This window comes from Oncorhynchus clarkii, chromosome 4 (genome assembly GCF_045791955.1).
Source record: "Oncorhynchus clarkii lewisi isolate Uvic-CL-2024 chromosome 4, UVic_Ocla_1.0, whole genome shotgun sequence".
Classification (NCBI taxonomy): Eukaryota; Metazoa; Chordata; class Actinopteri; order Salmoniformes; family Salmonidae; genus Oncorhynchus; species Oncorhynchus clarkii.
Window position 1 is genome coordinate 6,892,421 of NC_092150.1, and position 10,919 is coordinate 6,903,339.

The 10,919-nt window shown below is 44.2% G+C and overlaps 1 protein-coding gene across 1 annotated transcript; it reads right to left on the reverse strand.

The window, feature by feature from the left end:
- Window positions 1-142: 142 nt before the first annotated feature.
- On the reverse strand, window positions 143-10,210 carry LOC139406349 (cAMP-regulated phosphoprotein 19-like). The gene is made up of 3 exons (XM_071148861.1): window positions 9,966-10,210; window positions 9,255-9,377; window positions 143-4,095 (listed from the first exon to the last, which is right to left on the reverse strand). Exons 1-3 carry the CDS (start codon window positions 10,026-10,028, stop codon window positions 3,919-3,921), a joined length of 363 nt encoding a protein of 120 aa, XP_071004962.1. The 5' UTR covers window positions 10,029-10,210; the 3' UTR covers window positions 143-3,918.
- Between the last annotated feature and the right edge of the window lie 709 nt (window positions 10,211-10,919).

Genomic DNA, 10,919 nt, shown 5'->3' on the forward strand with positions numbered 1-10,919 from the left:
TCCGTATTTTCCACTGGCTGCACCACCACCACAGAAAACACTGAGCTAGACTGAAACACCTACATTTGAGCTGCCTTACCTTACTCAAGAAAGCAAAAAATACACCATTTTTGTATGCGGCTTTATTAAACTCAATGATTCATTTTTTGTATTTTTTATGTTTTTTTATTTTATTGTTTGCAAACTGATGGGGACATTTATTAATGCCAAGATAACATGCTAAACAGGTGGGGATCTGCCCTGAATGACAGGTCGCCACTGAAAACAACTATATTTTGGTAGTGATGTTGTCCGAAAAAAATATGGCCCAGATTTGTCAAGTAGATAAAATAAAATCAGCCCTTGAAGATCCATGACATTTGAACAGTTCAGTTTAGAAAAACAGCCAACAACGTGGGCTACTGGATGAATCAACATGCATAATCAAAAGAACGAGGCTTGTCGTAAAAATGGCATATAAAACATTTGAAAAAAAGGTCCAGACAAAGCTATTGTGCAAAACTATTTATTTACAAAACAGAAACAAACAAAAAAATGGCATAACGTGACAGTCAATGCACATGCACACCCTTCAGATCAACATTTCATTTAAGTGAGTTGCTTGACGATTAAACCTAAATGACTTGAGTATCAGATAGTGGCAGGCAGGCATTCCTGGGCTAGGTTCAGAGGTCGTATGAGAAGGGCATCTTATTCCCTATGTAGTGCACTACTTTAGACCATGGCCCATAGCCAAATGGCACCCTATTCCCTATGTAGTGCACTTCTTTTGACCAGGGCCTATATATATATATAGGGAGCCATTTTAGACACAAGCCGAGATTCTCTCACTGGAGTGAATGGACAAATATTGCCCAAGAGTAAACTACGGCTCATAACTGTTAAGAGATGCATTGATTTTTATTTTATTTAACTAGGCAAGTCAGTTAAGAACAAATTCTTATTTACAATGATGGCCTACCCTGGCCAAAAATCGAACCCGGACGACGCCGGGCCAATTGTGCGCCGCCCAATGGGACTCCCAATCACGGCCGGTTGTGATACAGCCTGGATTCGAACCAGGGTGTCTGCACTGCCTTAGACCGCTACACCACTCGGGAGCCCCATATATACACATTATACATTCATAATATACAACAGCAGCCTTTTAAGGACTATAGGCGAGCCAATGCTGCAAATATTCATTGGAACATGACTAGCTAGCTAACAACAGCTACTGCGTGACACAGGCTATTTTCAATCAACGTATCAGAACATAGCGTCGGACATTGGAGAGGAAGAGGGCATAGCCTGATGGTCCCAGATCCGTTTGTGTTGGCTTGCCCCATTAGAGCTGACACTGGCAAGACAGCGTAAACAGATGTGTGACTGGGCTAGGAAGGCAGGGGTGGGATTAGAATTGTAATTACAAGGATAAAAATCAGATTGTTCTATATTATTACCTCATAATTGAAAATGTCGAATGGAATATATAGAAGGCAAAACATGTCTAAAATATTGACTTTGTCCTCTCAGATACATGGTGATAGGCTATATACGGTTTCAATCAGTCACCACAGTAGATATATAGGCCCTCTGGAGTACACTTTGCAAAAATATATATATTTCAACTTCTCATTTAAAACAGCTATCCGAGGACAGTGATCCTCCGGCAGCAATTTTCCTCAAGATTCTTTCTGCTTTCATTTTATGAAGTAGATCAGAAAGTATTTATTATTAATTAATTAATTATTTATTTATGTATTTCAGACCACTTACCTTCTTCCGCATTTTGTTAAAGCCTTATTCTAAAATGGATTATTAAATAGTGTCTCCCCCCTGATCAATCTACACACAATACCCAATAAAGACAAAGCAAAAATAGTTTGTTTTTTTTAGAAATGTATATAAGTATTCAGACCCTTTACTCAGTACTTTGTTGAAGCATCTTTTTCAGCTGACTACAGCCTTGAGTCTTCTTAGGTATGAAGCTACAAGTGTGGCACACGTGTAATCTGGGGAGTTTCTCCCATTCTTCTCTGCAGATCCTCTCAAGCTCTGTCAGGTTGGATTGGGAGCGTCACGACACAGCTATTTTCAGGTATATCCAGAGATGTTCGATCTGGTTCAAGTCCAGGCTCTGGCTGGGCCACTCACGGACATTCAGAGACTTGTCCCGAAGCCACTCCTGCTTTGTCTTGGCTGTATGCTTAGTGTAGTTGTCCTGTTGGAAGATGAACATTCGCCCCAGTCTGAAGTACTGGTCGCTCTGGAGCAGGTTTTCATCAAGGATCTCTCTGTACTTTGCTTCGTTCATCTTTCCCTCGGTCTGGCTAGTCTCCCAGTCCCTGCCGCTGAAAAACATTCCCACACCAGACGTGACGCTTGGCATTCCATCCCAAAGAGTTCAATCTTGGTTTCATCAGACCCGAGATAATCTTGTTTCTGATGGGCTGTCAGTCTTTAGGCAAACTCCAAGCAGGCTTTCATCTGCCTTTTACTGAGGAGTGGCTTCTGTCTGGCCCCTCTACCACAGAGGCCTGATTGATGGAGTGCTGCAGAGATGGTTGTCCTTTTGGAAGGTTCTCTCATCTCCACCGAGGAACTCTGGAGCTCTGTCAGAGTGACTATCGGGTTCTTGGTCACCTCCCTGACCAAAGCACTTCTCCCCCGATTGCTCAGTTTGGCCAGGTGGCCCTAGGTATTTTATTTAACTAGGCAAGTCAGATAAGAACAAATACTTATTTACAATGACGGCCAAACCGGGACGATGCTGGGACAATTGTGCGCCGCCCTATGGGACTCCCAATCACAGCCAGATGTGATTCAGCCTGGATTAGAACCAGGGACTGTAGTGACGCCTCTTGCATGGAGATGCAGTGCCTTAGACCGCTGCGCCACTCGGGTTCCAAACTTCTTCAATTTAAGAATGATGGAGGCCACTCTGTTCTTGAGGCCCTTCAATGCTGCAGAAATTGTTTGGTACCTTTCCCCAGATCTGTGCCTCGACACAATCCTGTCATGGAGCTCTCCAGAAAATTGTTTCAACCTCATGGCATGGTTTTGCTCTGACATGCACTTTCAACTGTGGGACATTATATAGACAGGTGTGTGCCTTTCCAAATCATGTCCAATCAATTGAATTTATAACAGATGGACTCCAATCAAGTTGTAGAAACATCTCAAGGATGATCAATGAAAACAGTATGCACCTGAGCTTAACTTATGTAAATAAGGTACTTCGGTTATTTTATTATACATTTGCAAAAGTTCTATAAACTCGTTTCCCCTTGTCATTATGGGGTATTGTGATGTCATTATGGGGTATTGTGATGTCATTATGGGGTATTGTGTGTAGATTGATGAGGACTTTTTAAAATCCATTTTAGAATAAGGCTGTAACGTAACAAAATGTGGGAAAGGGGAAGGGGTCTGAATACTTCCTGAATGCACTGTATGTAGAAGGCGCAGGAATGAAAGAAAGGGGCCAGAAGACAGAGGCCTAGTAGAGGTAATTGGCTCCCTAACCCTTACCAATTGCCACACCCCTATCCTTGGCTCCCTACCCCTTCCCCTTGGTTCTCTACCCCTTGGCTCTCTACCCCATAGCTCCCTACCCCTCTGCCCCGTGGCTCCCTATCCCTTCCTCTTGGTTCTCTACCCATGTCTCCCTACCCCCCCTACCTCTTCCCCTTGGGGCCCCCCCCCTACCTCTTCAATGTTTGAACAAATGTGAGGAATATGGAGGAAGGGCCAGCAAAATATGCAAAATATGCATGCATTGAAGGGTTAGTGCCAAGCGGTAGACATAGGGAACTAATTGAGACCGGCTCAGAGAGAGAACAAGAGCGAGCGATGGAATGGTAACAGAACAAAACAGTTCCAAGGTTCCTAGTTCCATGGTTCCTAGTTCCATGGTTCCTAGTTCCATCAACCCACTCAGCCAGCCAGTTTGCTAGCCACGATAGAGGGCTTCCTCTGGGGGATGTCCTGGGGTGTGGGGATGTGGTCCCCGGTTATCTCTGCCTTCTCAGCCGGCGTCACTGCAGGGAGCTGCTGCTTGTTCTTCACCTTAGCCTTGGCCATGTTGTAGTCCCCAGAGTCAAAGAACTTTTGCTGTAGAGACACAAAACAAAAACACAGATTAATTATGGTACAGGTCTAAGGATGTGAACCTTTAAAAAACGAAATTGGGAATGTTAACGTTTAGAAAAACTCACTAACCAATTTTTGTTTTTTTTACCAAAATTAAATTCACAGTGCAGTTATCACAACACTACCACTAACAGGTCCAGATCATCATAAAGCGAAACATTTAGATTAAACACCTAATGCAACCATGCTGTAACATTAGTAGGAGAAGGTATGCATCTTTAAAATGATTTGCCACGGATGTAAAGCGCTCTGCGAGTCATCGTCGTTAACGGTTGGGGCGGGTGGGGAGAATGGCTGAGTGAGACAGGGAAGCAACAGCAGTGAAGTCCTGTATGGAAATACCTTGAAAAATTAAATGAGGTGGTGGTGAAATGGAAAACCTTTGCGAGGAGGAAGTGGGCGACAGTGGCAGTACAGGTGCAATGCTGAAAGGGAGGCCCAGCCCGTTGCTGCCAGCAGTGCGATAGGGGACGGAGTGAGAAACATCACAGCGCTGACTACAGAAATGATTGCAGTTGATATGCAGCCATTGTCAAATGGAAGAGGATGTTGGCTTCAATGCCCTGATGGCATATCTAGAACCAGACTCCAAGATGGCATGTTGAATCAATGGTGGTGGATGTTGGCTTCAATGCCCTGATGGCATATCTAGAACCAGACTCCAAGATGGCATGTTGAATCAATGGTGGTGGATGTTGGCTTCAATACCCTGATGACATATCTAGAACCAGACTCCAAGATGGCATGTTGAATCAATGGTGGTGGATGTCGGCTTCAATGCCCTGATGGCATATCTAGAACCAGACTCCAAGATGGCATGTTGAATCAATGGTGGTGGATGTTGGCTTCAATGCCCTGATGGCAGACAGAGCCGTCGCAAAGTAAATCAGACCCCTTGACTTATTCCACATTTTGTTACGTTACAGCCTTATTCTAAAATGGATTAAATTGTCCCCCCCCCCCCCCCCCATCAATCTACACACCACACCCCAAAATGACAAAGCAAAAACAGGTTTTTAGAAATGCTTGCAAATGTAAAAAAATATCACATTTACATAAGCATTCAAGACGCTATATTCAGTACTTTGTTGAAGCACCTTTTGGCAGCGATTGCAGCCTCGAGTCTTCTTGGGTATTTTGGGGGAGTTTCTCTCATTCTTCTCTGCAGATCCTTTCAAGCTCTGTCAGGTTGGGTGGGAAGCATCGCTGCACAGCTATTTTCCGGTCTTCCCTGACTTGTTCGATTGGGTTAGTCATCTTTCCCTCGATCCTGACTAGTCTCCCAGTCCATGTGGCTGAAAAACATCCCCTCAGCATGATGCTGCCACCACCACGCTTCACCGTAGGGATGGTGCCAGGTTTTCTCCAGACGTGACACTTGGCATTCAGACCAAAGAGTTTAATCTTGGTTTCATCAGAACAGAGAATCTTGTTTATCATGGTCGGTGTCCTTTAGGTGCCTTTTGGCAAACTCCAAGCAGGCTTTCATGGGCCTTTCACTGAGGAGTGGCTTCCGTCTGGCCACTAACATTGGTGGATTGGTGGAGTGCTGCAGAGATGGTTGTCCTTCTGGAAGGTTCTCGCCATCACCATAGAGGAACTCTGGCGCTCTGTCAGAGTGACCATAGCGTTCTTGGTCACCTCCCTGACCAAGGCCCTTCTCCCCTGCTTGCTCAGTTTGGCCAGGCAGCCAGCTCCAGCAAGAGTCTTGGTGGTTCCAAACTTCTTCCATTGAAGAATGAATGATGCCACTGTTCTCTCGGGACCTTCAATGCTGCAGAAATGTTTTGGTACCCTTCCCCAGCTCCTGTCTCGGAGCTCTACGGATAAATTCCTTTGACCTCATGGCTTGATTTTTGCTTTGTCATGCACGGTCAACTGTGGGACCTTATATAGACAGGTGTAAATTCAATTGATTGGACATGACCACAGGTGGACTTCAATCAAGTTGTAGAAACATTTCAAGGATGATCAATGGAAACAGGATGCACCTGAGCTCAATTTAGAGTCTCATAGCAAAGGGTCTGAATACTTATGTAAATAAGGTATGTTTATTTTTATATACATTTGCCAATTATTATTTTTTAACTGTTTTTGCTTTGTCATTATGGGATAGTGTGTAGATGGATTAAATGAATAAAGTTCTCATACATTTTAGAATAAGGCTGTAACGTTACAAAATGTGGTAAAGGTTTAGGGGGTCTTAATACTTGATGAATGAACTGTATGTAGAGCGACTACAAGATGCCATGCATTAAAAATGCGAAGGCCCGGATGGAGAAATTGTACAATGGACAAAGTGCGAGCTCTCACACAATACGTGGCGTTAACAACAGATTGTTGGACATCTATGAACACGCTCTCATACATCACTGTGACAAGCCATCATATTGACGAGAAGTGGGACATGAAGTACATACCGACAACATGGAGGAGAGGCACACATCTGAGAACCTAAAAACTTCATAAAATCTACCATCGTTGCTGAGTGGGTGGGGGGACAACAGTAAGGTGAGCGCAGTCTGGTAGCCATGACTATAGTAGATTAAACTGTGGTTGACCCCAGTGACAATACAAAAGGCCATCTCTGAATTGCGATTTTTTTTAAAAAAAGTAATTTTATGATTTATCACATAGTATAGCCTTTAAAAAGTGTTGTTTTGGGTTCAGAGAAGTCTGTGTTTGACTCTCTTACCCAGAAAAGGAAAACAGATGCCTATCAAAGCAGGAGAATGATTCCATAACAAAAATGCATTGCTGCGCAAGTAGGTGAATGTAAAGTGAAATGAATATAGTTTACATGTTCAGCGCATCTACAGCTACCAAAGTGTTGTGTTTGTAGGGCACAACCATAGGGGCAAAACTACCTTTGGCCGCCTTTCCTTCCAGTTCTCTGCTGCTAATGACTGGAACAAATTGAAAAAAACTTTAAGCATCAGCTGTCAGAGCAGCTTACCGATCACTGTACCTGTACAGAGCCAATCTGTAAATAGCCCACCCAACTACCTCATCCCCATATTATTATTTATCCTCTCTCTTTTCCACCCCAGTATCTCTACTTGCCTATCATCATCTGCACATCTATCACCCCAGTGTTAATGCTAAATTGCATTTATTCCGACTCTATGGCCTATTTATTTCCTTACCTCCCTACTCTTCTACATTTGCACACACTGAACATAGATTTTTTTTTGTGTTATTGACTAAGTTTGTTTTCGTTGCACTGCTTTGCTTTATCTTGGCCAGGTCGCAGTTGTAAATGAGAACTTGTTCTCAGCTGGCTTACCTGGTTAAATAAAGGTTAAATAAAAACTCAAGAGGTACATCGTTGGTCTGACCAATCAGAATTCACACTAAAAAAAAACTGCTTTGATCACATGGACTGGAATATGTTCCGGGTCGCCTCTGGAGATATACGCAGGCTGTCACCGGATTAATAAAAAATAAAACATTTTTAAAAGCATAAATGACGTGATACCGAGTCTTCAAAACGTTCACAAATCAACAAACGTGGATAGATCGCAGCCTTGTAGGAAAACTGAAAGAGACAGATGCTGCTTATAAACAGGGCAAGGTTACCGGGGACAATTGTTTGGTTAAACAGTACGAATATGACCTACGCAGATCAATCAAGATGGCGGAACACAAGTATAGGGACAAAGTGGATGAGCAATTCAGAGGGTCGGACACAAGGCAGTATGTAGCAGGGGCTCTTAAGGAAGCCAGCCACATAGCGGTCACCAACTCCACCCTACCAGAGTAGCTTAAAACCTTATAGGACATACCTCCTCACGATTCGAGCACAGTGACCCTGAGCTGCAGAGGAGAGCACACGATGACAACATGGGTTACACACTTCCGGGCACCACTGAGGACATATGTCACTCTAACGTGTTAACCCTTGCAGGGCTGCTGGCCCAGACAGCATCCCTAGTCGTGCTCTAAGAGCATGAGCAGAACAGCTGGCTGTTGTGTTGTCAGACATTTTTAATCGCTCCCTAGCTCAGGCCTCTATACCCACCTGCTTCAAGATGTCCGCTATCGTCCCTGTGCCCAAGGAAGAAAACTGAACGACTACCGACCAGTAGAACTCACTTCCATTATCTGGAAGTGCTTCGAGAGGCTCGTCAAAGACCATATCACCTCCTCCCTCCCCGACCCTCTCCATATCACCTCCTCCCTCCCCGACCCTCTCCATATCACCTCCTCCCTCCCCGACCCTCTCCATATCACCTCCTCCCTCCCCGACCCTCTCCATATCACCTCCTCCCTATGCAACTGGGTCCTGGACTTCCTGACAGGCCACCCCCCAGGTGGTGAAGGTAGGCATCGTTATCTCCTCGACACAGAATCTCAACACGGAGGCCCCACAAGGGTGCGTCCTCAGTTCCCTCCTGTATACTCACGACTGCGTGGCCTCCCACGGTTCCAATTCCATCATCAAGTTTGCTGATTACCAACGACGACGAGACGTCCTACAGGGAGGAGGTAGGCACTCTGACAGCGTGGAGACAGGTAAACAACTTCTCCCTCAACGTTAGCGAAATGATGGACAGGAGCAATTAGGATTAAGTGCCTTGCTCAAGGGGCACAGACAGATGTGTCACCTAGTCTAAATACACAGACACCGTGGTGCAGATGGCACAACAGCGACTCTTCAACCTCAGGATGCTGAAGATATTCAGCCTGTCCCCGAGGGCCCCCTATAGGAGCACCATTCCGAGAGCCTACTGTCAGGCTGCATCACAGCCTGGTACAGCAACTCCTCCGTCGCGGACCGCAGGGCGCTTCAGAGCTCAGAGCCTACGAGTATTTTTGTTTAACTAGGCAAGTCAGTTTAGAACAAATTCTTATTTACAATGAGGGCCAACCCCAGTCAAACCCGGACGAGGCTGGGCTTATTGTGCGACGGCCTATGGGACTCCCAAACACGGTCGGTTGTGAGACAGCCTGGATTCGAACCAGGGTGCCTGTAGTGACACCTCTAGCACTGAGATAAAAATCCTTAGACCACTGCGCCACTCTCCGGGAGCCCAATGTACCCTGCAATCACACGTGCAACCCTGTACATGTGACAATTAAACAATGAATCCTCTGAAGAAGGAAAAAAAAAAACATACCCCTTTCTGAAGGCGTTTCCGGAGCAGGTCAGAGCCCCCAGGTTTGGCTCCAAGATGAGGGTACCTGGCCTTCAGTTTCACCTCCTCTGCCTTCTCTGGAGTGATGACATTATCATCAATCTCCTGTGTTGGCGGAAGCACACACAATACACAGTATAAACACGCATGGAGAGACATGTTATGATGTAACGTTAGGTCAGGCAGCAATATAGTTTTATCAATCTCGTGGTTGACAAGTCATGGTTAGTTTAACTACTAGCTATGATTCTCAGAGAAACGGATGTCCTTTGGTTTGATTATCTAATGGTTGGGGTTAGTTTACTAGCAATCAGCACACAACGTTAGCCTTCTGCGTAACAGCAGTGTGGTAACAAAAAAAGTAGCTTAGCGGCCAGCATGAACGCACGTAGACAAAACAATATGGACAATATATAGTTAGCTAGCTGGTTAGCTAACATACAGAGCTAACTAGCCTTAAATTGAGAAAGACTCGTGTTGGTAGTTAACTTTAACGCGCTATAACTCATCTTGATAACTAAAATAATGATTGTGCACGGCGATGATACATTTGAAATACACTAACCAAGTTGCTAGCTAATTAAAATGCTGCTTAGACATCCACATTTGACCATTATCATGGCTAGCAAGCTACTGGCAATGTAGCATTAGCATTAGCCTAGCTTGCTAGCATCATAATAATTCAAATCTGACCTGCTGTTCCTTGTGGGTTGCCTCATCGCTGGAGGGCCTTCTTCCTTCAATCTCCTCGGACATGGCAACAAACAAAAAAAAGTATGTAAATATCAGGTTTTCTACAAAACTGACGCGAGGTTAAACTTTCACACCAACAAAACTGCAGTGCAGACGCAGCACATATATATTATATATGGCTAGCCCATACAACAATGGCCGTATGTTTGAACTGGGTCGTACCACTCTCTAAAGTCGCTCCCTCACGTTTTCTCCCCTCTGTGTTGCAGCAGATTGTACGTCGATTGAACGTCGTAAAACACGAGACGGTGGGGGAAGCTCCGTGGCCGTTGGAATATATAACCACTGAACCCTTTCTTCTTCAAAGTAATCCCCAAAACGTATGTTTATAGTGAGCAACACATAATTAGATTGGCAGTATTTATGTTAAATGTATTTGAAATATATATGAGTCCCTGTCAAAAGTTTGGACACACCTACTCATTCAAGGTGTTTCCTTTATTTTCACTGTTTTCTACATTGTAGAATAATAGTGAAGATGTCAAAACTATGAAATAACACATACGGAATCATGTAGTAACCAAAAAAGTGTTCAACAAATCAAAATATATTGTATATTTGAGATTCTTCAAAGTAGCCACCGGTTGCATTGCACACTCTTAGCATTCTCTCAACCAGCTTCATGAGGTAGTCACCTGGAATGCATTTCAATTAACAGGTGTGCCTTGTTAAAAGTTCATTTGTGGAATTTACTTTCTTCTTAATGCGTTTGAGCCAATCAGATGTGTTGTGACAAAGTATGGGTGGTATAAAGAAGATAGGCCTATTTGGTAAAAGACCAAGTCCATATTATGGCAAGAACAGCTCAAATAAGCAAAGAGAAACGACAGTCCATCGTTACTTTAAGACATAAAGGTCAGTCAATGCGGAAAATGTAAAGAACTTTGAAAGTGT

Bases quoted from the DNA above. Each gene is read 5' to 3' on its own strand.
- LOC139406349 (XM_071148861.1), bottom strand. From the start codon at position 10,028: ATGTCCGAGGAGATTGAAGGAAGAAGGCCCTCCAGCGATGAGGCAACC. The intron at 9,378-9,965 runs GTCAGATTTGAA...CCGCCAACACAG, and splicing joins CAACCCACAAGGAACAGCAG to GAGATTGATGATAATGTCAT. The intron at 4,096-9,254 runs GTATGTTTTTTT...GTGTCTCTACAG, and splicing joins GGAAACGCCTTCAGAAAGGG to CAAAAGTTCTTTGACTCTGG.